The sequence below is a fragment of the Thalassophryne amazonica genome, chromosome 21, assembly GCF_902500255.1.
Source record: "Thalassophryne amazonica chromosome 21, fThaAma1.1, whole genome shotgun sequence".
Lineage (NCBI taxonomy): Eukaryota > Metazoa > Chordata > Actinopteri > Batrachoidiformes > Batrachoididae > Thalassophryne > Thalassophryne amazonica.
Window position 1 is genome coordinate 6,673,358 of NC_047123.1, and position 27,288 is coordinate 6,700,645.

Here is a 27,288-nt window from a genome sequence, read left to right on the forward strand (position 1 = left end):
AGAGAAAGAGTCTAACCAAATACCGGCATCACTGAAAGCAGCCAAAGATAACGATACGTCTTTGGGATGGTTATGAGTAATTTTTTCTCTAATAGTTAAAATTTTATTAGCAAAGAAAGTCATGAAGTCATTACTAGTTAAAGGAATACTCGGCTCAATAGAGCTCTGACTCTTTGTCAGCCTGGCTAAGTTGTTCTTATTTTCTTCAATTAGTGATGAGTAGTAAGATGTTCTAGCTTTCTAGATGCCATTTCCTCTCCATCTTACGGGTTATCTCCTTTAAGCTGCGAGTTTGTGAGTTATACCACAGAGTCAGGCACTTCTGATTTAAAGCTCTCTTTTTCAGAGGAGCTACAGCATCCAAAGTTGTCTTGAATGAGGATGTAAAACTATTGACAAGATACTCTATCTCACTTACAGAGTTTAGGTAGCTACTCTGCACTGTGTTGGTATATGGCATTAGAGAACATAAAGAAGGAATCATATCCTTAAACCTAGTTACAGCACTTTCTAGTGTAATGAAACTTATTCCCCACTGCTGGGTAGTCCATCAGAGTAAATGTAAATGTTATTAAGAAATGATCAGACAGAAGGGAGTTTTCAGTGAATACTGTTAAGTCTTCAATTTCCATATCATAAGTCAGAACAAGATCTAAGATATTTGAGCAAAGCCAATTGAGTCTAATAATAGATTAACTGCAGTGATGAGGCTGTCATTCTCAGCATCTGTGTGGATGTTAAAATCGCCCACTATAATTATCTTATCTGAGCTAAGCACTAAGTCAGACAAAAGGTCTGAAAATTCACAGAGAAACTCACAGTAACGACCAGGTGGACGATAGATAATAATAAATAAAACTGGTTTTTGGGACTTCCAATTTGGATGGACAAGACTAAAGAGTCAAGCTTTCAAATGAATTAAAGCTCTGTCTGGGTTTTTGATTAATTAATAAGCTGGAATGGAAGATTGCTGCTAATCCTCCCCCTCGGCCCGTGCTACGAGCATTCTGGCAGTTAGTGTGACTCGGGGGTGTTGACTCATTTAAACTAACATATTCATCCTGCTGTAACCAGGTTTCTGTAAGGCAGAATAAATCAATATGTTGATCAATTATTATATCATTTACTAACAGGGACTTAGAAGAGAGAGACCTAATGTTTAATAGACCACATTTAACTGTTTTAGTCTGTGGTGCAGTTGAAGGTGCTATATTATTTTTTCTTTTTGAATTTTTATGCTTAAATAGATTTTGCTGGTTATTGGTGGTCTGGGAGCAGGCACCGTCTCTACGGGGATGGGGTAATGAGGGGATGGCAGGGGGAGAGAAGCTGCAGAGAGGTGTGTAAGACTACAACTCTGCTTCCTGGTCCCAACCCTGGATAGTCACGCTTTGGAGGGTTTAAGAAAATTGGCCAAAGGAGTCAAACAGTTTCAGCACCATGGACAGAGACACTGGAGCTTAAGTCAGTTTTGTGGTTTATCAGTATTTATTAATTAATTTTACAAACTGCTAGTAAAAATACATTTAAAAAAAGTTTGAAATTAATAAAAGGATAAATGAAAAACAAATAGGTAAATGGAAACCAGGAAGGATGTGATGGACAGAACATGAGGCAGCTTTGGGTGGCTCCTCTGTGACCTGCTTCCTGATGTCCAAACCTGTCACTTCAGCACGAAGCCCTGCTGCAGCCTTGCACATAGGCACTTCAACAGCAATCACTGAAGGCTGCGATGATGATTTGCAGCATGATTCCCAACAGATCTTGTATCATGTTTCAAAAATAATCATTTGGTAACAAATGATTTTTCAGACAAGTGCCTGCTGGCCAAATCTACAACCATGGGACTCGGCTGTGCTCAGCCCGAACAAACAAACCCGGTGTCCTGTGGCCTCGCCACCCACATGGAGTCTATAGAGGGTCTGGTGCGCTGCTTTTCTGGCGTGGACACAGACAAAGGCCCACACAAACTGACACTTGATGATGGAACTTGACTCTTGGACCATGGAATTTCACCTCTGGTTGGGAAGGAGCCTGAGCTTGTGCAAGAGGTTGAGAGATACCAACTCAAAATAGTTGGGCTCACCTCCACACACACAACAGGCTGTGGAACCAAACTGCTGGAGAAGGACTGCACTCTGTTTTTCCAGAGTTTTCCAGGGTCCACATTTCGTAAAGGCATCAATACACTCACTGGCCACTTTATTAGGTACACCTGTTCAATTGCTTGTTAACACAGTCACATGGCAACAACTCAAAGCATTTAGACATCTAGGTGTGGTGAAGACAACTCGTTGAAGTTGAAACTGAGCATCAGAATGGGGGAAGAAAGAGGATTTAAGTGACTTTGACGTGGCGTGGTTGTTGGTGCCAGACAGGCTGGTCTGACTATTTCAGAAACTGTTGATCTACTGAGATTTTCACACACAACCATCTCTAGGGTTTACAGAGAATGGTCTGAAAAAGAGAAGATATCCAGTGGCAGTTGTTTGGATGAAAATCTCTCGTTGATGTCAGAGGTCAGAGGAGAATGGACAGACTGGTTGAATGGACGACTGTGTGATGTTGTCATCTCAATATGGACCAACATCTGTGAGGGCCCCTTCACACAAATAAGTACAAATCAGGGCGAATCACTGTGGAACAGCTCATATGAGTGAACCACGAAAACATTGGGCAGGTGTGAACGATGCCGCTGTGACAGTTTCGGGCACGCTCGTGCACAAAACCGTCACAGCGGGAACATAGAATGAGCAGCTGGAGCATATGTAACCACATCGCGCAGCTGCTGTGAAAAAAAAAAGAAATATACGCCACCCACAGGATTCAAACCTGCAATTTACAAAAGCTCAGATTACCAGCCAGAAACGTTGCCACTGCATTACCATCGATAGCTTGTACAAGGTGCTGAAAAATGCCTGAAATCAACAAGGACATGGACCAGGTTCCCTGTGTGCAGTCGCTGCAGCCCAGCGTAAAGGCGAAAGATGTTTTTTGCATTTCCATGTGAGGACAGCAGGCAGAGACACACGCCTCACGGAGGAATGTTGTAAGTTCATGTCCTTCAAAACTCGGTATGTATTCTCCAGACCAGAGATCTCTAGCAGCAGCAGCTGTGGGTGGACACGTCCCCCCTGTCCATTCAGCACCCAGATGAAAGTGTCACTCTGTGTCATGTGGTCATTCATTTTCGTTATTTGTTATGTAATTGCATATGTAGGTATTGTCACCTGTCCGGGTGGTGTTTTCTGTGTTTTTAATCTGTGCACTGAGCCGTCATCCAGCTGTCAGTGTGCTGTGATCAGCTGACAGGCACCTCCCTGTGCTGTGTGCGCTCAGACCTGGCTGTCCGGCTCCCAAGTGATCAGAGCTGTACATACAAATAGTTTTCTCCAGTCACTGACTGGAGAAGGCCAATGGAATGGACACGTTTCACAAGACTGTGGCAGATAGATGGTTATTTTAGTGAGGTGGGGATAAACCAGTTGCCTGCCTGGGCGGTTTCCATCAGGGACCTAAGGCGGCTCTGTGGTGTAATGGATGCTGGCACCAACACATGCTGCTTGACTTGACTTGAATATACTGTTTGTGTTTATTAATCATTGATGTAAATGAAGTCCAAGACATAGTCAGTTAGTTGGACGTGTTCATGTATCCATCCGTTGACATGTCTCAACCAAACTGCCTATAAAGACTGATGATATTTACAATAAATTGCCCCAGTTTTTAAATTTTTTTTTGAATGTTTTTTGGGTCTAAAATGCAGGAATGGATGTTTATTAACAAATGAGGTGAAGCTGACCATACAAAACTTGAAATATCTTGGGTTCATACTGTCTGCAATAAAACAGAAGTCAAAATAAATGTAAGGATTACTCTTCTGTTAAATTGCATTTTCCTTATTCTTCCTTATTTCCTTATACTTTTTTTCTGATTTGGGGTGATATGTCAAGTAACTGCTCTTGCAGTTGGTTGCATAAATATTAATTCCTTCAATACAAATCACAGAATATATAATTACTTGGCGGTGATATGGCTTACATGAAAATTCAGTAAGTTATATCTTCTATTATACACATGACTTACCACGGTGGGTTAGTGGTTAGCAATGTTGCTTCACAGCAAGAAGGCCATGGGTTCAATTCCCACCTGTGGCCTTTCTGTGTGGAGTTTGCATGTTCTCCCTGTGTTTGCGTGGGTTTCCGGTTTCATTTGACATTTAAAGACATGCAGGATAGGTGAATTGGAAACTTCATAACTGTGCAGGTCTCCCTTGTAAAAGAGATCTCAATCTCAATGGGACTAACCTTGGTTAAATAAAATAAATGAATATTTAACAAGAGATTTTATATTATATCCAGGCCAGTAAACAATTCAGATGTGATCCCTATTTGTTAGTATCAAGTTATGGAATTTATTTTGATTAGTTTACCAACCAACCTCAAGATCCACGCTTAATGTAAAAGACCCACCCCTGTTAAAAAAAAAGTCTGGTTACGTCCCTGTCAGAGAGATGGAGCCTGCAGCCTGGGCGTGAACGCAGCGCGTGCTGGTCACGTGACCCTTCATCTTCCACCTTGAGGGCGACGCTTCTTCGTTTTTAAGCGCGTCGGACGTCGACGATGGATTCAGGCCCGTTTTCAAACGCTGTTATTTGCAAGTATTGTGGAAATGCCTTCACTTTGCCCGGTAGGATGCGAACGTCTCTTTTTTCCCCTCAATTAAATGTGGACTTTTGTGGTAAACTTCGTTCTCACGGTGTGGTTGAGCAAAGTTCCTCGGCACGTCGTTAGCATCTGCTAACATGTCACTTTCAGACATTTTAGTTTTGTTATATTTAATCTAGTAATGACGTGTTGAATGTGATTGATGACAAGAACGACTACATCGTTATTTTTTATACTTTTAAACCTGTGTGTGTGTGTGTGTGTGTGCGCGCGCGCGCGCTCGCTCGCTCGTTTTTTTTTGGGCACGTGTTTTTGGGCACGTGCAGTCTGGTTGTAACAACTCTGCTTCTGTCAACTTTTATATTTACTTTTTATTTGTTTGAAGGAAAACTGATTTCGTTTGGTCACAGGTTCAACATAAAGAGAGCTGAGCCCTATTTTATTTATTTATTTATTTTTATTCAATAGAATCATTGTAACATATGTCAAGTTGACACAGCAGGATAGATATTAAGGTTTTTCAGGGATATTAAGCATTTTGTTCAACCTATCACTTGTTCAGACAAGATAAACACTAACTTGTCCCATATGAAAATTTCTCTCAGGATGTCAAAACCCTCCTGAAAACAGATCAAAACCCCCATTTTATCTATTTTTAGGGATGCATAATGTTAGATTTTTGCCCATATTTCATTTGCTACAGAAGTGCATTGCATTCACTGGATAAAAAAACCACATTGTCTCATAATTATCTCGATCTAAGTAAGTAAGTAAGTAAGCTTTATTTATAAAGCGCCTTTCACAGACCAGGGTCACAAAGCGCTGCACATGGCATACAAAAATAATCTAAAAATAACATACGAAAACAATAAAATACAATATTAGGCTAGATCTCGTAATTATGTGATGTTTTCTTGTAATTACAAGATCCTGAATTCGTAATTATGAGATCAGCAAAAATGCCACATTGACCACTGCTTCGCTCAGAACCACATACTGCACATCCATGAAGAAAACATCTTAGCCTAATGCAATTCCATTGCTTCCCATCAATCAGTAAAGACAAGTGTGAGAATTCCAGAGTCATAATTGAAAATCAGCCGATTTGTAGCCGCCAACAGTGCCTTAAAGTGTTCCTCGAATGAAATTCCTCCAGGGAGGGGCACAGGACACCCAGACTGAAAAGCGCCCTGATCGGTGCAGCTGTGTGAGTGAAAACTGGAAGTCTGGAGGGGGTGAGATGCGGGCTGGGGTTAAGCGATGATAGAACACTGTGATCGTAGACACAAAGTGGCACAGAGCACCCAGACTGAAAAGCGCCCAGCCAGGAGTGTGCCCACCTAAGTCATAATCTTAATCACAGATGATTTTTTTTTTTTTTACATTTTGCGAAAAGGGTGTTTTGTGTGTCAACTTTAGATATTAATAACTCACCCGCTATACGCCTCACAGATGTGAAACTGCTCATTTAGTTCTAACATTTGGTGTAGAGTTGAAAAATTTAATCAGTTTTGAGCTATCTAGTGTGATCATCTTTTCATGAAGGCCTGCAGATGGTAGCAAGCCCAAAATTAGGCATATTGTTCATATTTAGATTGCTCAAAAATCAAAGAAATACACGAGCTATAACAGTCACATCGTGATTTATGTGTTACAGCAAATCTGTACAGTCAAATCATAAATCAGGTTGTTTGGAGCAAAATCTATAGTTGTTAGAAGTACAGCGATCCCCCTCATTAGTGGCCCCTCTCAAGACAGGCCACCCCTTAAACGTGGCCAGCAGCCCACTCAAAAGGATGAAAATCCCCTCAACAGCGGCCAGTCTGGAAATTTCCAACCGGGTTTTCCCAAAGAAGTTGCATCAAAAACTCAAATGTGAACCTGAGCTTGCGAGATAGGGCTGCAGCAATCGATTATTTTAGTAATTGAGTATTCTAACGATTATTCTGGCGAGTAATTGGATAAAAAGGAATTTTGCGTTGTTAAACATCATCAATAGTCCAGGGTTCTCCTGAGCAATGGCACAAATGTCTCTGTGCCAAAGTCTTGACATTTTGCTGAAATGGTGATGGGATGTGGCTTTCTGTTTTGTTTTTTCCCCAACTTGTAAAATGTAACCATTTTTGAGGATTGTTTTTTTTTTTTTTAAGGTTGGTATACTGGGTCCCTGCGTGATTTATTTATTTATTTTTTTTTAATCTCTCTTTCTCTGCGAGTCAGCAGATGCATTTCAGCTGGAGGTTGAACATGCAAGCCTCGCACTCTTTCTTTTTTTTAAGTTACCATGTCTGTGAAGGGTTGTGTGTTGCCCAAAAAATTGAAACACTCAGTGCGAGTCTGAGCAAAACACAGAAGAAAGAGTGGACTTCCGCTGAGAGGATGTGGCCGGGGTCGGAGCTGTGACTTGCCTCCTGTGAGGGGAGTGCAGAGCCACTCACACCAGACAGAGAGAGACAGCAGCTCGCCGCCGAGCGAACAGCAAACTTCAACTGTGGGTCCCTGGTAGGGCAGTCACAATTATTACAATATTCACCAATCGCAATTATTTTTCATATTCGCGATTACCATGAATTATTTATTTTATCCAGAAAGCATAAAATGACTCAGAATCTGACATTGTGCTGCAGCCTCGCTCACTCTGTTTCGCTCTCGTCTTAAGGCAGGACAATAACATGGAGGGTGAGGAGCGAGCCGTCCTGCTGTTTGGATAAGACGGCCGATTAAAACAGTGGCCGTCTTCTTCAAAGCCGTCTAAAATGCAGAGTTTACCGAAGGAGGTGTGTGTGTGTTGTGCGTGCGCGGAGTCAACAGACCGCGAGGGAGGGGGTGGGGGAGGGAGATTCCTGAATGGAGGCACGACACGTTACAGTCTGAGAAACATCAGTGCACACAGCGAGCGCGGAGCAGAGAGAGGATTTTAACCTGAGTGAACATGTTAAAAAAACAAAAACAAAACGTGGAGCTGCTTTTACTTCTCTCTGAACGTTCTCGTGATTCTGCCGTTACCGTTCTGTTCACACCATGTGCGCGTCGAATACTGAATTTATGAGATCAAGAGATGAAATAAACGGTCACATATCTTTAAAAACATTTAAAAAATGAGAATATATGAATGAACGTGGAGAAGCTGTGGTGATGTTCAGAGGTACAGATCACAAAAAGCAGGTGAGAACTCTGAACGTTAACAGCTGTTATTTTCCAAATTTATTTGTTCAATCTTGAACTTAATGTAGTGTTTAAGCACAAAACGTGACTGATAGGAGAAACAATTTCAGAAATGCAACAGAAACGACCACAAATCAGAAAAAGTTGGGACTGTATGTAAAATGAAGATAAAAATAAAAATGTTGCACTATTCCCAGTTTCTCCACTCACAGAAGCCAAACGTTCTTCCAGAGTTGTGTAATTATACTTGTATAGTTATTTCAGATGATCAGCGTGGACTCTCTATCTCTTAAAAGGCTTTATTTTACTCTGTGTGTCGCGTTGGAAAGCTGTAGCTGTTGGTGCTAAATTGATAGCGCTAACACATCTTATGCGCACGCTCTCGTCTTCTGTTTTTTCTGGGGACGTTACAGTGCCACACACAGGCCTGGAATATTTACTACAATGTTAAACGGAGCTTTGAGGCACAGAATTTGCCTCAAACATTTTTTGTAATCAAATTATTCTAATTACTCGACTAATCCAGCCCCATTGTGAGATTACTCCAGTAAACAAAAGAACAAAGAAAAATGGCTCCCATTGGCAAAACGTCCGCATGAATGACTTCCGATCAGTGGTGCTCACTTAACACCTGATGGAGACGTTGGAGCAGCTCTTCCTCAACTTCCTCAAACCCCAGGAGCAACATGCCAAGGACTGTCTACAATTTCCATATCGGGCAGGTGTTGGTGTGGAGGATGCTATCCTCTACCTGCTACACAGAGTCCACTCGCACCTGGATAAGGGAAACAGCACATTGAGGATTCTCTTCCTGGGCTTCTTGAGTGCTTTCAACACCATCCAGCCCCTTGTGCTCCAGGACAAAGTGAACAGGATGCAAGTGGTCCCCTGCCTGGTCACTTGGATCTCCAGCTACCTCACCAACAGGCCGCAGTATGTCAGGCTGAGGGACACAACGTCTGGCACTGTGATCAGCAGCACCAGAGCACTCCAGGGCACAGTGTTGGCCCATCTTCTCTTCATCCTCTACACTTCTGACCTCTGCTACAACTCTGAGCTGTGTCACATCCAGAAGTTTGCAGATGACACGGCCATTGTTAGATGCAGGGATGACGGAGGAGTACAGGAACCTAGTGAAGGGCTTTGCTGCCTGCTACTGCACAAACCATCTACAGCTCAACACCTTGGAAACAAAGGAGCTGGTCATTGACTTTGGGAAGTCCAGACAAAGACCGCGACCAGTTCGGATTGAGGGAGCTGAGGTGGAGGCTGTAGATTCCTACAAGTACCTTGAGCTATGGGTAGACAGCAAACTGGACTGGACACCCCACACCAACCACTTGTACAGGAAGGGACAGGGCAGACTGTACTTTCTGAGGAGGTTGCGGTCTTTTAACATCTTCAAGAAACTCCTGTGGATGTTCTACCAGCGTCCTCTTTTACACCATGGTGTGCTGGGGGGATGACACATCCAAGAAGGACACATCCAGGTTGGACAAACTGATCAGGCGGGCTGGCATGAAGCTGGACTCTGTTGACGGTGGCAGAGAAGAGAACACTGGACAAACTGCTGGACATTGTGGACGATGCCAGTCACCTTCTGCACACTGCCATCAGCAACCAGAGAAGCCTCTTCAGCCACAGACTGCTCCTTCCCAAGTGTAGGACCAACAGACTGAAAACCCCCTTTGTCCCTCAGGCCATCAGACTATGTAACTCCTCACTCAGGGGGAGGAGGAGTAACAGGAAGACAGAGGTCGGGAATGAGTGGAACAGTAGTAGCCAGTAAACCAGTATTGATCAGTAAATCTGGTATTTATATTTTCAAATATATATATTTATTTATTTATTTATTTATTTATTTTTAACTTTCACTTTTGGTACTGTGTGCTGCTGGAACCTCAATTTCTCTGAGGGAGTCTTCCCAAGGAATCACTAAAATTCTATCTCATCTAAAATGTATGTATATTATGGCTTTATTTTGTCATGAAATGTGCTTTTTCTCAAAAATGTGACCCTGTAGAGAAAAACAAAGGGAACCCTTATTCTTCTGAGGCATATAACGGCAGCTGGCATCCTTATTGTAGCAGTACTAAATCCTCTCAGAGTCCAGTCTCTGGCCTCCATCGGTCATGACTGACCATGGGTAAATATATCCTCTGTTTTTTTTTTTTTGTTGTTGTTGTTTTTTACAAACTGACTGCTCAACTTGAGCAGTGCCTCTTGTGGGTGTACAGGCTGATGCAAGAGTGGGAGTCACAATCACATAGGTCACGTGTGTGTTGAGTCTGGTCTGTTGGCTGTCATTTCCTTTCTGCAAGCTCGCTTCTCTGCTGCCACAGCAGACAACTTCTCTTCACCTGTCTGCAGCTGCCTATAGAGTGTGCCTCTCCATCTGGTATGGTCAGCTGCGAGGTCCTCCCAGGCGTTTGTGTTGATGTCTAGCGCCTTCATGTCTCTTTTGCACACATCCTTGTACCTCAGCTGAGGGTGGGCAATGCTTCTCTGACCCATGGCAAGCTCTCCGTAGAGGATGTGTTTTGGAATTCGGTCATTTTCCATACGGCGAACATAACCTAGCCATTGCAGCCGACATCTCAGCAGGGTGTATATCGTGGGAAGGCCAGCGCAAGATAGGACGTCAGTGTTGGTCAACTTGTCTTGCCAGGAGATGCCGAGTATTCGTTGGAGGGTTCTGAGATGAATGGAGTTGAGCCTTTTCTCGTGGCAGGCTTACGTGGTCCATGTCTCACTGCTGTAAAGCAAGGTGCTGAGGACGCAGGGATTGTCCACAGCTGTCTTCATCTTCACGGTCAACCTGGGGTTTGTCTACATTCTTGATGTGAGGAGAGCAAGTGTCGTGGCTGCTTTCCCGATCCTCTTGTCAATCTCAGCATCAAGGGAGAGGTTATTGGTGATGGTGGATCCAAGGTACATGACTGGTGAACAACATTGAGCTCATAGTGATTGATGGTGGTGCAGGTGTGTCTTAGCTCAAGACGTTGTTCTTCTTCAGACTGATGGTTAGTGCGAAGTCCTTGCAGGCCAGCAGAAGTGGTCCATCAGCAGCTGCAGTTCCCGTTGGGTGTGTGTTACCATCGCGGCATCATCAGCAAACAGCATATCTCTGATGAGGACTTCATGAACCTTTGTCCTCACTTTTAGGCAGGCAAGATTATAGAATCTGCCATCTGATCTGGTCTGCAGGTAGATTCCCTCTTGTGCTGTGCCAAATGCGTGCCTCAAGAGGAGCGTGAAGAAGATCTCAAAGAGTTCTGGTGAGCGCACAGCCTTGTTTGACCCCACTGCGTATGCTGAAGAGCTGGGAGAGATTGCCGTTGAACTGCACAGTCCCCTTCATGTTGGAATGGAAGGACTCGATTAAGCTATGTGCAGTCTTAGGGGACAGGCAGTCTTTCTGAGAGCCTTGAAAAAGACCTTCTCTGCTGACAAGGTCGAAGGCCTCAGTGAAGTTGATGAATGCAACATACAGGGACATCCACTGCTCTCTACACTAATCTTGGAGTTGTCTATCGTGGATCATTCAGCTCGAAAGCCACACTGTGATTCTGGGTAGACGTGCTCATTCAGCCTCTGCAGTCAGATCAGGAGGACCTGAGTGTAGAATTTACCTATGATGCTAAGTAGGAAGATGCCTTTGTAGTTGTTACAGTCACTCCTCTCACCCTTGTTTTTGTATATGGTAACAATCTTGGCATCTCATGTCCTGTGGCACAGTTCCCTCTCTCCATCACTGGCAGAGGACCTTGTGCAGAGGCTGCAGTAGAGTAGTCTTGCAGTGCTTGATGAGGTCTGGGTCCTGTTGTAGATGATTTCTTGGACTGATGTGAGAAGTCTTTCCTACAGATGAATGTATTGAAGACTAAAGATATGGTCATTGACTTTAGGAAGGGTGCCCACAAACATGGAGCAACTCTCCTAAAAGGTCAGGCTGTAGAAACTGTGAGCACCTATAAATATCTGGGTACTGTCATTGGTGACAAACTCACCTTTGAGTCTAATTGTGAAGTGGTGTGTAAAAGAGGATACCAGCGCTTGTTCTGTCTTAGAAAACGGGCATCCTTTCACATTGACAAATCACTGTTAACTATGTTTTATCGTTGTTATATTGAATCTGTTTTATCTTTCTGTCTGGTGTCATGGTTTGGAAATTTGTCAGTTAAAAACAAAAACAGTCTGAATCAGATTGTAAAATGGGCAAGCAAAATCATTGGAGGAGAGTCTCAGCTGTATCCAGCCTCTCTGTACATGAGGCAGGTCCAGAGATTGGCTGAGGCAGTTCTAAAGGACGCCTCACATCCTCTTTTTGATCAGTTTGAACTGCTCCCTTCAGGACGGAGGTATAAAGCTCCTTCCTGCAGAACTAAACGCTACAGGAGCACTTTTATTCCTGCTGCTATTAGTGCTCTTAACAGATGACTTTGAATGTATATTTAATTAATTTATTTGCTACTTTGCATAGAGATGGCAGGCACATTGTGACTTTCTTCTAGGTGCCATGCTATTGGCCTATACTTGCATTGCTCATTGTATTTTTATTATATTTATTGTATTTTTTATCGGTATTTATGTGTTTATGTGATTGTTATGAATGTAGTGACTCTGCCAAACCAAATTTTAACTTTTTGTACAAATAAAGTAACTTTGAGCTCATCCATGGTTGGCTCTGCATCGAGCTCTACCATGACTGGCATGTACTCAATGGCATCCAGGGCTGAGGGAACCACTGTGTTTTCTCTGGAGTAGAGATCTGAGTAGTGTTCCATCTGCTGAAATTGGTCGGTGATGATTTCCCCAGTGGCAGATCTAAGGGGAGCCGCCTTCCCTCTACATTGGTCCCAGTGCCTTCTTGATGCCATCGTGCATCCCCCTGATGTTGCCCGTTGCAGCAGCTGTCTGGATCTTCTCACTGAGCTCTGTCCAGTACTCGTTGGCACAGCGCCTGGCAGTGTGCTGGACCGTGCTCCTGGCAGCCCTGAACATCTGCAGATTCCTCTGAGGGTGACCCCTTGTACTCTGTGAGTGCAGCGCGCTTGGCATCAATAACGGAGGCCATCACTGATGCCTTGGCCTCAAACCAGTCATGTGGCTTTGAGGTTTTCTTCCCAAAGGTAGCCAGGGCGGTGCGGTGGATGGTATCTCAGAGTTTCCCACCTCTCTGTGGCAGTGTCTCTGGGCTGTGATGCATCGTGTTCCTTTGCAAATTGATCTACAAGATCTGGCTGGGTCATCTTACTGGTTCCAATGTGTGGGATTGCCTGTTACTTTGGATGGTGGAACTTCTTGGGTTGCAGCCTGATCTTGCAGCATTACCAGGCAGTGTTGTGTATCACAGTCCGTGCTGTGATAAGAGTGTGTGAAGTTGGCCTGCCAAACCAGGATCAAATCTAGCTGGTGCCAGTGGTTTGAGCGCAGGTGCCTCAAGGTGCCTTGAGGCTTTGTCTTAAAGACTTTGTGATGCACAGGTTGTGAAAGGCACAGAACTCGAGCAGTCGCTATTCATTCTTGTTCGACTTTCCATCTCCAAACAGACCAAAGCAAGAGGGCCATGATTCGATGTCTGCATTCACTCTAGCATTGAAGTCGCCTAGGAGAACAAGTTGTTCAGTACTGGGGATATTCCTGATGATAGATGCGAGGTTCTCATAGAATTCATCCTTGGCATCCGGAAGTGGTGGACAGCGTCGGGCCATACACACTGACAAGGGTGACGGGGTCTTCATTGGTCTTAAAACGGAGAGTTAGGAGTCGCTCAGATTAGCCCCTGCTTGGTTCTACCATATTCAGCAGGTTGTTCTTTACCGCAAATCCTACTCCATGCTCTCTGGGCTCATTAGAGCTGTTCCTTTGCCAGAAAAATGTGTCGTCCCTCTCCCTCAGTGTGCCTGCATCGGCTAGTCATGTTTCCTGCAGGGTGGCGATGTTGACATTCAGTCTCATGAGCTCGTCAATGGACCAAAATCATATTTTTTGCCAGTAATGCTACTAAAATTTTGAAGGTTATTTTTTTAATCTTCGCCACGCCCATTCACAAGCAAAGTAAGCTCACCATCTTATGCATTAATTTGCCATATGCTTATGCGGCAATGGCCTGGATCAGTAAGTGGATCCGTCTTGCCCCTCCGGTATCCAGTATGTGAATTGCATCAATATCTGATCCTGATATAGATATCGGATCGGGCCCATCTCTAACTACAAGACAAAAACTATGCATTATCTCTCAACGATCGTCAGTAGGAGTCTCTTTTTGCAGCACCCCTGCTTTAATCTCAAACTTTTTTTTTTTTCATTTGTAAAGGTTTTTTTATTTGAACTGGATGTGGACCTGGTGCTGCACCGTCAGACCAGTGTTGATGCTGAAGGCTGCATCTTCCCCCATTCATTGGTGCTTGTTTGTTTAAATGTATGTTATGTTTGTTGTTTTTCTCCAGAAGAAGAAGTTGAAGGCAACCTCCCCCGTCTACTTCTGTGTGGCCACATCTACTGCACATCATGCCTGTGCACTATTGAGTGTGACCGTATCATTCGATGTCCGGAGTGTGAGGTAGGTTTCAGTGAGTTACGTGGTGTACTAGCCAGTTGTGCTTTTTTGTAGTAAAACTCGCCGGGACTGTACGAAGTGGTTTTATAGTAGTTATACCTTGCTCTGCTCCTTGAGGGATTTGTTATTTTATTGCATCGATATGTGGGCTTTATAAATGTGTTGATGAAATTGTTTGGATGATACAGGCTGTAGTGTTTCCCTGAGTATTTTTCTTTCCCATCTGTTTGTCTTTGTCTCCAAACCATCTGGCCTGTGTTGTCTCTGTAATATGTTCATTCCTAATTCTGTCCATCCTCACCTCTCCCAACATCTTCAGCTCTGCCACTTCCAGCTCTCTGTCCTGTCTTTTTGTTAGCGCCACTGTCTCTAAGAGGTGGGTTGGCCATGTCGTACCGGCTAACAAGCTGCTCTCATGGTAAATCCTCTGGTTTTTCAGTGCCAACAACTCGTCAATCTTGTTAGACAGCGAGTTCACATTTCCCATTATCACAGAGGGAATTGATGGTTTGTAGTGCCTCCGGTTGTCTGTTAGCTTAGCCTTTAGCTTAGCCCCAGCCTTGCATCCTCTGTGTCTTCTCCTAAGCTCTGCCTGGATGGGGTGTCGTGGTTCAGCTTGTGCCCTTATTCTCAGAGCCAGTAGTTCCTCTCTTGAATAAGTGGAAAAAGCTGGCTCCTGATAGTATTGAAAAGTTTAAAATGTCCATGGGATATGTATAGAACACACAGTGTCCTCATGAGAAGAGCAGAAGGGTAAAAAGGAAAGAAAAAAGGAGCTAAAAAGAGGTCAAACTGGAGTGCTACTGGAGAGGCAGCCGTCTCAAACAGCACCTGAGCAAGTATGAGCAACTACTATGTATACCAGGTTTGTTCAACATCAACAAGTATGGATCGAGAAGTTACTGTGATGCTTCAAAATGTGCCCAAATTTGCTGTTGAGGACGACACTCTGTGGAATAGTCCCATTCCTTTTGATACCCCAAATATTTAAACTCCTCTACTCCTTGTGACTGCACTATTTCACCGTGCTCCCTCTCGTTCACACACACATTCAGTCTTGCTGCAACATGACTGTATTTGTTCTTATGACATGAATGAGTTGTTTCTGAAGTACTTGATTCAACAGTTTTCATGGATTTTGCTTTTTAATTCATGTTTTAATGTAGTAACACAGTACAAAGTCAAATATGGCTTTGTCCTTAAATTGTACAGTTCGAGCAAAAAGGCTGAGATGCAAGAAAATTTATTTGATTTATTTTCTTACCTGCAGGTTGAGTCGAGCCTTCCTGAAGGTGGTGTGTGTGGTCTACAGGAAGACAGTAGGATCATTGGCCTTATTTACACTGCTAAAATGAACAAGACAAAAAGGTAATAGTTAAGCAGAATTTTTTTATTTTACATAAAATTCTTCTAGATGTAATTGCTTAAAAACAGGTTTCATAACCTCTTATTAGGATGAATAATCACATTACTGTGATAATCATGAAGTTAACTTGTGTGATTCTATATTTTCACAATTAGAGACTCACACAGGTGTGACTCACATAAACCGTCTTAATGCACTGTGCCGTGCTGTGCCCCACCATTAAAATGCACATGCCCCCATCCCAAATTGTATGTTGTAATCTTCATATGTTTGACAAAGAACGGTAAATGACTCAGCAGAGTTTACTGCCTTCAGCATATGATATAAAAAAATCACTTGTGATCATTTGTTCATATGGCTGACAACCTGTTCATTAATTTGTGTGTGTTTGTGTGTTGAAATGGAGCTACACACTAAATTAATAACGTGCTGCCAGGTGCACACACGTCCAAAAGGCAATCAGTCTCGTCTATGGGGAGATAGAAGAACAAGAATAATAAGAATTTTATTGTCATTGTACAAGACATGCAACAACATTCTGTTAGGCAGCATCTTTTTTGCAGCTACAGTGTCACAGGCATAGAGAAAAAAAAATAACTTTAAAAGGTAACATAAGTAATAAATATTAAGTGTAGAATATGTTATATATAAATAGTCTGTATTAAACTACGGCAAAGAACAGTTGTATGCAATCATCCATTTATTGGACTGGGAGGTAGGTGTTGGGGAGGTGTCGTGGTTCCTGCAGATCAGTTGATACTCGCATGACCCTGAGTCTGCCAGAGGGAAGGCTGGTGAACAGAGAGTGTTCTGGGTGGGCGAGGTCATCTTGGATCTTTGTCACCCGTCGGAGGAGATGTCTCGAGTGGCTCTCCTCTAGATGTGGGACTGCAGAGTCAGTGATCCACTGTGCAGTCTTGATGCTGCGCTGCAGTTGTTTTTTTCCTCTTATACAGTGCAGCTGTCAGACTGTAATGTGCATCCATGGGTCAGGACGCTCTCTGTTGTGCAGCGATAAAACTTTTCCAGCAGAGTGGAGGGAGTATGTTTCTCTGGGCCTTTTTAATAATGTGGATGGGGTTCACAGTCCAGCCCAGGTCCTCTGATATGCACAGTCCGAGAAACTTGAAGTTTATGATCTGCTCCACTTCTTCCCCATTGATGCCCAGGCCTGAGTGCCATGTGGTCCTCGACTTCCAGAAGTCAATGATTTCTTTTGTTTTCTTGGTGGTGAGGTTGAGGTGGTTGTCACTGCACCAGGCCACCAGTGCATGGACCTCCTCCCTCTATGGTGTCTCATCATCGCTATTGAGCCCTACAATGATTGTATCGTTTGCATATTTGATGAGGGTGTTGGAACCATAGATCACAGCGCAGTCATGGGTGTACAGCATGTACAAGACAGGACTCGGGACACAGCTCTGAGGGACACTAGTATTGAGGACAGTGGTGGAGATGCCCATTCTGTCATGCTGGGGTCTGGTAGTCAGGAAGTCCTTAATCCACAGACAGAGGGGGGGTTCCAAGTTGCAGTGTCTGCAGTTTATTGATCAATCCGTTGGAGCTGATGGAGTTAAATGCTGAGCTAAAATCAACAAACGGCATCCCACGATGAAGAAGCCCTCTGGGTGTTTGTTCTGCTGCTTACTGATGCTGTCGTGCAGCCAGCTCATAGCGACACTAGCATTAACCCGCGGGTGGATACACACACAGCAGCAACAAACACTCAAGTGATTTCCCTGAGCAGATAAAAAGGTCTGAATTTTAACCGTAAAATTTACAGGTCTGGACAGCAGGGTCTCTCAATTATGGTAGTGTCTATGTACCAGTTGTTGTTAATATAGATGCACACGTCCCCCTCTAGTCTTACACGAGTCCGATATGTGGTCTGCCTGGAAGATTGTGCTGTCTGCTAGCTCCCCAGATAGGTCTGAGATGTTCTCATGCAGCCAGGTCTCTGTTACTTAACTTAATGTTGTCCATCTTGTTAACCAGCGAGCAGATGCTAGCGGGAAAAACGCTTGCAACTGCTGGTTTATGTGGATTGTCGGTTAGCCTAGCAGTGATGCCGGCTTGTTTCCCACGCTTCTTGTGTCTTTTGCAGTGCCAGGAACATGTTGAACCCTTCCGGGCTCCAGCTGGTCCAGTGTTGTTTCAGGCGGATATGATTGGTCCAGGCGTCCTTCTCAGTGTGTAGCTTCTAACTAGAGAGCACAGCCTACAGGGCCGCAACATTGCAATGTGAAATCAAACTAGCCACACAAAACGCATACAAACATGAAACCCTGGTTTAGACCTTGTTCTGGACCTTGTCTGGAATGTGATTTTCAATCAATCAATTTTATTTATATAGCACCAAATCACAACAAACAGTTGCCCCAAGGCGCTTTGTTGTGTAAACCACATAATCTCCTCCTGAAACATGGAGGGTCGGTCATTAAAGGGTATATTTTAGTCCAGCCAACAGTCATTCCATACCTGATTATAAATAATTTCTTCCAAGGCTTTAACTTGTGTGGAGAACATTTGGAAAAAATGGACAGATTCATAGCCATTTTGGTTCACATGTTTTTTCTTATTTGTCTGACATCAAACAAAACAGTTTATTATAATGTGTGTTTCTCTGAGGATTGCAACACAAATTGTGGTGTACCATAGGGAGGTTGTCTGGGTCCACTTCTCTGGTTCATCTTTACAAATTGCCAAATTTATTGAATTTGTGATGTATGCAGATGATTCAACTATGGTATGTCTTATTCATATAACAGAACAGCTGAATTAACAAAGATACTACAAGATGTTGCTGTAGTTGCTGCAGGCATACTTGTGGTATCAAATGGAAAGGGAAAATTTAAAAAATATTACAAAATTCTCTATTTTTTTCCTGTATAATGGTGAGGAACATCCTGTATGGACTCAGATTGCTTAACTAGATTTAATATAAACAGATTTGCAGCTGTATTTGATGCTGGGTTACAAAGTCGAGCTGTTTTGTTTAAGGTACCTAACTTTTGTTCCTCATTGTAATGTTCTGTAGTATGCGGCGAGCCAGATCAGGGTATTACCGGAAAGTCCGACTGTCATTATCCCCAGACAGAAATGACAAGATTGAAGAACAAGAGCAGGTACTGTTTGGATTATGTTTTAAACTTTCACATCACATAACATGCTGTGCATCCAGAAAGTATTCACAGCGCTTCACTTTTTCCAAATTTTCGTTATCTTACAGCTTTTTTTCCAAAATGGATGAAATTCTACACACAGTACCCCATAATGACAATGTGAAAGTTTTTTTTTTAGATTTTTGCAAATTTATTTAAAAAAACAAAACAAAAAAACAAATCACATACACATAAATATTCACAGCCTTTACCATGAAGATCAAAATTGAGCTCAGTTCCATCCTGTTTCCACTGATTATCCTTGAGATCTTTCTACAGCTAATGTCTAGTTCACACGGCAAGACTTTCAAATTGTAGGTTTCCAATACCTGAGAGACCACACACATGGAGCTAAGAAAATCCTAGATATAAATTTTTGCCTTATAGTGTGTGGTGTGCAGCCACACGGTAAAGACAACACACCACACATGAACATATTTCACACACAAACATTCCCAGGTCAGACAGGAAATCTCACAAAACCTCTAGAGTTTAAATGTGACTTCAGAGTAAAGAAACAGGTGGACGAGGAAGAAGCAATGGAGATAGTTTGTGGAGACAGCACGACCACAGGACTTTGTGGTTCGCCATTACAGCCGTTTTGATTTTGGATTCCACTCCTTGCACCTGTCACGTCGCTTTCTGATTGGCTACCCATCACATTCAGCAGGCTGCGTGCTCGTTTGTGGTCAGGACACACCCCATACCCTGGGATATTGGGCCAGGACAGTTCAACATGTAGAATATCCACGATTTGTGATCGGAGCAGCCCTGGCATCCTTCTGAACAGACTAGAGCGCTCTTAACACACCATGCATGACAGGAATATCTGATAAGATTATCTTTAGAGCCATCATGATACTGTGCACCACCCGGCGGTGCCTCCACCTCTGCTACTGCCTCCTGCTCTGCTCCACCTAGCAGCTATGCGGGGGGGACTGTATATGGAGTATTTCACCGTGGATGAGGTGAGGGCGTAGCTCCAAAAGGTGTGTCCTGGTAAATCAGCTGGACCTGATGGCATAGCACCGAGGGTCCTGAAGGACTGTGCTGCGGAGCTGGCAGTGCCTCTGCAGGTGCTCTGCAGATAGGGCAGGTGCCAAGACAGTGGAAGACCGCGTGCATTTTGCCAGTGCCCAAGGTCGGGAGGCCATCAGGGGTCAAAGACTACAGACCGGTGGCCCTGACATCTGTGGTTATGAAGACACTTGAGAGGCTTCTTCTTCGGCTTCTTGGGCCACAATTACAGCGTGCACTCGACCCGTTACAGTTTGCCTATCGAGCGCATATGGGTGTGGAGGATGCCATATTGTTCATGCTGCACAGGGCACTCTCCTTTCTTGATGGGGTGGGGGGGTATGTGCGGCTTATATTCTTCGACTTCTCAATCGCATTTAATACCATCCATCCCTCTATTCTGAAGGATAAGCTTGTGAAGTTGGGTGTGGAGCAGGTATTTATCTCGTGGATCAACAGCTACTTGACAGAGAGAATACAGTACGTTAGGTTGGGGCAGGCAATTTCTGGAACTGTGCAAATGAGCATCGGCGCTCCCCAGGGAACGGTCCCCTCCCCTTTTCTTTTCACACTGTATACATCTGACTTCACCTACAGGACTCCAACATGTCATATGCAGAAATATTCTATAGCTGAGGGACGCTGGATGCAGCAGTGGGCTGTCACAGTATTTAAAATTTCTGTCTTCCTTAGGCCACTGATGCTGAGGAGCTTGAGAAAGCTTTGGATGAAGCATTGGTCCTGGCTGCAGATAATCTTGCCCAACTGGAACACATTTATGAGGTGAAATATACACAAGATCAGATGTCCTCAGAGTTTATTGTTGTAGACAATCAGGTCCTGAGGCAGTGGACAAAAACCTTTTTTTTAATTGTACTTCTGGACTAATTTGTGTCTTATGTGATTTGTAGACTCTGACAGCTGGACTGGAAGAACAGATCAAATGTGAGAATGATCGGTTGGAGTTGGAGATCAAGCAAAAGGCAGATATGGCTGTGTACACTGTCAAAAAGTGGTATGGATACTCTTATGTACTCATAAGAACTGCTTCATCAAGTGCTGTGTTTGTGTATTGTTCAAGAGCAAGGAAATAATAAAGCAGAATAACTTTCTGTATTCTAGCTACAGGTGACTGCACTTAAGGCATATTCCCTTTGACAGCATGCCATTTTAATTTCGGTTGTAGTTTCCCTTTTTGTTGTGTATTTTGAGCAGAATTTCCCACATAATGCACTTCATGTTTCTCCCTGTGGTTATGAGCTTCTTAGCTGGGTGAAGCGACAAGCACACTGTATCGTCCAGTGTTCAGGAGGCAGACTAAGTACATAACTCTTAACCTTTTGGCAGCACGGTGGATTCGTGGTTAGCACTGTTGCCTCAGCAAGAAGGTCATAGGCTCGATCCCCACCTGTGGCCTTTCTGTGTGGTGTTTGTATGTTGTCTCCGTGTTTGCGTTGGTTTCCTCCCGGTGCTCTGGTTTCCTCCCACATCTAAAGATATACATGTTAGGTAAATTGGAAACAAATTTGTCCAAGTCTCCCTTGTAAAAGAGATCTCAATCTCAATGGAACTAACCTGGTAAAATATTGGTTAAATAATAAAAACCACAGCTGTCTGCAATTCTGTGTTGTGAAAGTGTTGGAACACGCACCCACAACAGGGGCCGCAAATGAACGGACAATGGAGGAAGTCAAATAGCACTTTTACTGTTGTGAAATAAGCACAACAAGCACGACAGATTACAAAAGACAATAATAAAGTCAATTCACAAAGGTGTCATGTGGGCAGGCTCGAAGATAGAAGACGTCTGTCCAAAGCAGAACCGGAACCACACGATTTCCTCCGCCACCGAACCCCGGGAATACTGGAGCCGCCAAGTCCCGAACTCCCAGGTGGCCACTGCCTCCGCTTGTCGGATCTGGTACTGCTGGCGAGGAACAAAAACAGTTAGATGTGGGTGCGTTTGCACCCAGCAACACGGATGGTGAAAAAAACCACCTCCACCTCTTGTCAGGAAAATGTGAGTACTTATCAAAAAGGGTTCAATACAGTCTCCAGCTGCAAGTACTCACCAACCACTGTCAAAACACAAGCAACAAAGTCACTGTCTGAAAGACAACACAACGGCTGAGTTCGTTACCTCCTCGGTAGAACGATATCTCGGCAAAGAGGTGGAGATGACGTCTTGCTGATATACCGATGCAGATCAGATGAGTGGTGACAGCTGTCATAGGTGATGAGTGTCAGCTGTGGCTGCTCCTGTGAGGCGGCAGCGCCCTCTGGTGCCTGGAGCCCGCACTCCAGGCAGGGTGCCCTCTGGTGGTGGTGGGCCAGCAGTACCTCCTCTTCAGCGGCCCACACAACATTCTGGACATTTTATCTCGCATCCATTAGCTGTCTGTGATCCGAGGGCATTTTCTCAATTTTACAATAGTGTCAGTAATTTACTGTTCATGGTATCGGCGCTTTCTTTTAATATAATGCCCATGTGTTTACATCAGAATGTTCAGAACAATCTCCGCCTTCTGAAAGTGAAACATATTTGTCTAAAACACTGTAATGGTGATGTCACATTGTGATGGATAGCGCAAATGGATTAGTTACGTATTTAAATTTTCTTTGGTGGCAAAATCACATAATTCCGTTGGCCTTCTTTGGATTTGGGGCACTGATGGACAGATAATGTCACATTTCCACTGGGAACACAGAGAACTGCATTCAGCAGAATGATGTTCCTGGTTTCAAGGCATATGTGCACGCGGGGCTGAGGTCTGTACACTAATGTGGACGGAATCCAGCTTGCTCTGGGACCATGACATCATACTTCCTCACTGCGTTCATGTGCTGACAGTGTCTTCTGACTGTGCTGGCGTTCAGTGTGGCTGCAACAGTGAGGACAGCAAACGGCCTTCTTTCCCTGTGGCACCTTCTCGCCAAGAGAATTTGCTGGGTGCTCTGACGTCCAGATAAAAATGCACACAGCTGTACTGTCTTTTGTTAAGTCCTGACCTTCGCTATATGAACAGCTATGCTGCATGCTGTGGCGCTGGGGACTGTCCTCTCTTCCTTCATGCAGAATTCACATTCTATGCCAGAGCTTTGGCCAGTTAGAAGTCCACTCTGAAGTGTTAGACTGCCACAGGATATGAATGCATGAGTATTGTAAAGGTACAAAACAAGTAGAGGTAAAAATGCTAAATGTGCAACCACTGAGAAAGCTCTTTGTGATGTCCACTCAAAGTTTTGAGCATGTCAAAACAATCCAACAGACTCTGCGGACATCAGCTTACAAGGAATACAGTTAGCGAATGGGAAAAGGACTTTGCAGGACAAAAACAAACACAAACGGATATCTAAAATTCATATTAGTTCCTCATACATTTGCTTGATCTATCATGGTGTGCCCGGAGCTTAAAAATTGTTTGGCTCGAAAGCTGAAAATATGAAGCGTTTTCACAAATTCATTTAAATCTTTAGTGAATATACTTTTTTCTTATTCATGTGGATAAATTGTTTTGGTGTTAGAAATGGGTTTACCAAAGTCTTTAGGTCACAAAAGTAATGTAATATATTAAAAATGTTTTAAAACAATGTATATCTTATATATGATATAAATCACCTTACAGTGCAGCAGCACCACCTGCTGGGAACTACAAAGCAGAGAAGTGGGGCATTCCAAAACAGTATATTTGTAATATCATGTGAGTTATGGCTGCTGCTCTCTTGTCATATATTTCCTTTTTGGATGAATGAAATAATCTGTGATTGGAAACTGATGCCAAAAAATGTCTACGAGGTCTGTCAATAAAGTATAGGTCCTTTTTATTTTTTCAAAAACTATATGGATTTCATTCATATGTTTTTACGTCAGACATGTTTGAACCCTCGTGCGCATGCGTGAGTTTTTCCACGCCTGTCGGTGACATCATTCGCCTGTGAGCACTCCTTGTGGGAGGAGTCGTCCAGCCCCTCGTCGGAATTCCTTTGTCTGAGAAGTTGCTGAGAGACTGATGCTTTGTTTGATCAAAATTTTTCTAAACCTGTGAGACACATCGAAGTGGACACGGTTCGAAAAATTAAGCTGATTTTCGGTGAAAATTTTAACGGCTGATGAGAGATTTTGAGGTGATACTGTCGCTTTAAGGACTTCCCACGGTGCGAGACGTCGCGCAGCGCTCTCAGTCGCCGTCGTCAGCCTGCTTCAACCTGAAAACCTCCACATTTCAGGCTCTATTGATCCAGGACGTCGTGAGAGAACAGAAGTTTCAGAAGAAGTCGGTTTCAGCATTTTATCTGGATATTCCACTGTTAAAGGAGATTTTATTTAATGAAAGACGTGCGGACTTGTCCGCGCGTCGGGACGCAGCCGGTGTGGTGCGGCGGCACAAGAAAAACACCTCCATGTTGATAACTATTTGTAAAATCCAGGCGGCTTTTGATGGCTTTCAGTGGAGTGAGTATATGAGAAATTGTTTAACAGCTGGACCTGTTCCAACTTGTCCTTAAGGCTTCCAACGGAGGTGTTTTTCCTGTGGCGGAGCGTCGCAGCAGCTGCGAGCCGACGGTGCAATCCGTCCGCACGTCTTTCTTCTGAAACTTCTCTGTTCTCTCACGACGTCCTGGATCAATAGAGCCTGAAATGTGGAGGTTTTCAGCTTGAAGCAGGCTGACGACGGCGCCTGAGAGCGCTGCGCGATGTCTCGCACCGTGGGAAGTCCTTAAAGCGACAGTATCACCTCAAAATCTCTCATCAGCCGTTAAAATTTTCACCGAAAACCAGCTTAATTTTTCGAACCGTGTCCACTTCGATGTGTCTCACAGGTTTAGAAAAAATTTTGATCAAACAAAGCGCCAGTCTCTCAGCAACTTCTCAAACAAAGGAATTCCGACGAGGGGCTGGATGACTCCTCCCACAAGGAGTGCTCACAGGCGAATGACGTCACCGACAGGCGTGGAAAAACCCACGCATGCGCACGAGGGTTCAAGCATGTCTGATGTAAAAACATATGAATGAAATCCATACAGTTTTTGAAAAAAATAAAAAGGACCTATACTTTATTGACAGACCTCGTATTTCAGCCGTTGGGTGGGGGGGAATCCTGCATCATTCTTGAAGAAAATAATTCTTCCATGTATTTTTCCCACAGTGATTTTCTGTTTTCACCAGTGGAGACTCATAAACTGTTCTTTTGCAGTTTGAGTCTTTACTGGTGCCGTTTAATTGAGGATCTCCCACAAGCAGATGCTGTAGCCAAATGAAATCTAACATTCCATTGCTTATCTATTAATAGAAAATGAGGAAAACTTCACTTAGACACTTGTCCATGGACCCCAGGGGGTTAATGGTCTATAACATCTTAATTGATGCTTGTTAAGGTATGCGCCTCCACTTACTATCCAGCAGATGTCTCTTTCCTGAACACTGGACTGTGGTGTGTGCTTGTTACTGCACTGAACACTCTGCCCAGCAAACAAGACAGTTACTGCATGATGTCCAATATGTTTGCAAATTCTAGGTGAAATATTCATTACAACATAAATAAATTTCTACTGTAATTTCTTCATTTGTCACTTTGGTACACCAGTACCCATTGCTACCTAGTTGAATAAATGAGTGAGAAAGGACAGTCATAAGAGTTCAGAAGGATACACATCAACGCTGAACAGAAACAAAACTTCAGCATGTCATGTCTTGGTCAACAGGAAAGAAGAGCAGGTGAGTCATTTGCCAAAACTGCTTGCTCATTTCTCCACTACCCAAGCTGAAGTCTCCCATGTAAAGGAGAGGATCACAGCCCTTGAGATTGGTATAAAAATGGCCAAAGAGGTTCGCCGTGTGCCATTCCTTCAGCAGCACTGCTCCCTGAAAAAGGTTTGAATGGTTATGTTTTAATGCATTTCAACTGGTTGTTGTTGCAGTTGTTTTGCATCTTTGATTACTCCCAGTGAAGTCCGTCTTGCAAAGTGTGTGTGTGTGTGTGTGTGTGTGTGTGTGTGTGTGTGTGTGTGTGTGTGTGTGTGTGTGTGTGTGTGTGTGTGTGTCAGGTACTTGAGACATTGCAGGCTCCTGTACTTGAACAGTCTTTTGATATGGACTGCGTCAAGATGGACTCCGGAATAAGGTTTATCTTAAAGGTGTTCTCCAGTTGCCATTTCTAATTGATTGAAGTGATTAAAATAATTGTATTTTGTTTGTCTCCAACTGTCTTTTCTAGGTATAGTTTCTCCTCAGAGGGTTTGAATCAGAATGTGACTATCTTCTTGTCAATGGAGGATAGCTGCTCCAGGCTGTGAGTTTGTCATACGTTGTGGTAAAAAAATGTTTTGTGTTTTGTGGGTTTTTTTTCCTTCAGATTTTCGTACTAATATATTAGGTATCTGTTATCCATCTTTGCTGAGGCGCTTGTGTTTTGAAAGTTTTTTTTTTTTGTCTTTCCCTTAGTTTACCTGTGATGTCTTCCTCCCAAACTCAACCAGAGGGCAGGTCCAGCATAAAGTCACCATGCCAGCTTTCAGAGGGCTACAGCAGCAGTAGGACCTCAGCTGGTTATGACAAGCTTCCACGACAGCAAAACCAGGCCACAAAGAGTCCTGAAGCTGATAGGCAGTCATTGCTAGGCTCCTTTCCAAGTCCAAGACCTCGTCATAGGAACCTCTTGGCCTGCCAAAGTGCTGCCTCAAACCTTGGAAGTCCAGATGTTCTTGTTGATCAGGTTCTCCATGAGGAGAAAGGGAAAGGTACTGTTTTCACTGGCTTTGACTCCGTCCTTATTAGAGGTGGGTTGATCCACATTTTTTCAGTTCCAATACAAAACTACAGATATGATACAGATTCCTGTACAAGAGCTCTTGCTGAACGTTTTACAGTCATGGGATGTGAGCTTACTCTGTGGTGCCAGGGATTAGAAGAAGTCAGCAGGTTTTAGAGCTTTTGCTGGCCGTGTTCCTACATTATGGAGCAGTTTGCCTGTTGATATTAGAAAGTTCACTTCAATCTTTTAAGGTGCATTTTAAAACTTTTTTCTCTTTACCATTAGTTCTACACAGCAAAATCACCAGTGTTAACACAGACAGTGTCCCACCTGCCCAAAGTGATGTTAATCAGTCAAATCACCTGCTGGAGTCGGTGGCTGTAAGGAAAACCTGCACCCTCTCAGCCCTTTCTGTAATAGTTTGGACACCACTGATTTAAGACATTTCTGTTGCAATATTCACGCTGAGTCAAACTCTCATCTTATTTAATGTTGTGTGTTAATGGAGAACCGCCATGCAGTCCCCAAACATGATTTAATAAGCACCTGAAACGAGATTAGGTTAGTGCAGGGGTCACCAACCCTGTTCCTGGAGGTC

The 27,288-nt window shown here is 43.6% G+C and overlaps 1 protein-coding gene across 1 annotated transcript in view; it reads left to right on the plus strand.

The window, feature by feature from the left end:
• The first annotated feature begins 4,606 nt into the window (after positions 1 to 4,606).
• The window catches only part of rnf17 (ring finger protein 17), a 125,488-nt gene continuing 102,806 nt past the window's right edge, over positions 4,607 to 27,288 (plus strand). Inside the window, exons 1-10 of the mRNA XM_034162083.1 lie at positions 4,607 to 4,689; positions 14,285 to 14,397; positions 15,665 to 15,762; positions 18,798 to 18,885; positions 20,632 to 20,721; positions 20,850 to 20,953; positions 25,642 to 25,810; positions 25,984 to 26,060; positions 26,154 to 26,228; positions 26,381 to 26,676. Of these exons, the coding sequence (XP_034017974.1) occupies positions 4,623 to 4,689; positions 14,285 to 14,397; positions 15,665 to 15,762; positions 18,798 to 18,885; positions 20,632 to 20,721; positions 20,850 to 20,953; positions 25,642 to 25,810; positions 25,984 to 26,060; positions 26,154 to 26,228; positions 26,381 to 26,676 (1,177 nt within the window). The 5' untranslated portion in view covers positions 4,607 to 4,622. The remainder of the gene's footprint in view (positions 4,690 to 14,284; positions 14,398 to 15,664; positions 15,763 to 18,797; positions 18,886 to 20,631; positions 20,722 to 20,849; positions 20,954 to 25,641; positions 25,811 to 25,983; positions 26,061 to 26,153; positions 26,229 to 26,380; positions 26,677 to 27,288) is intronic.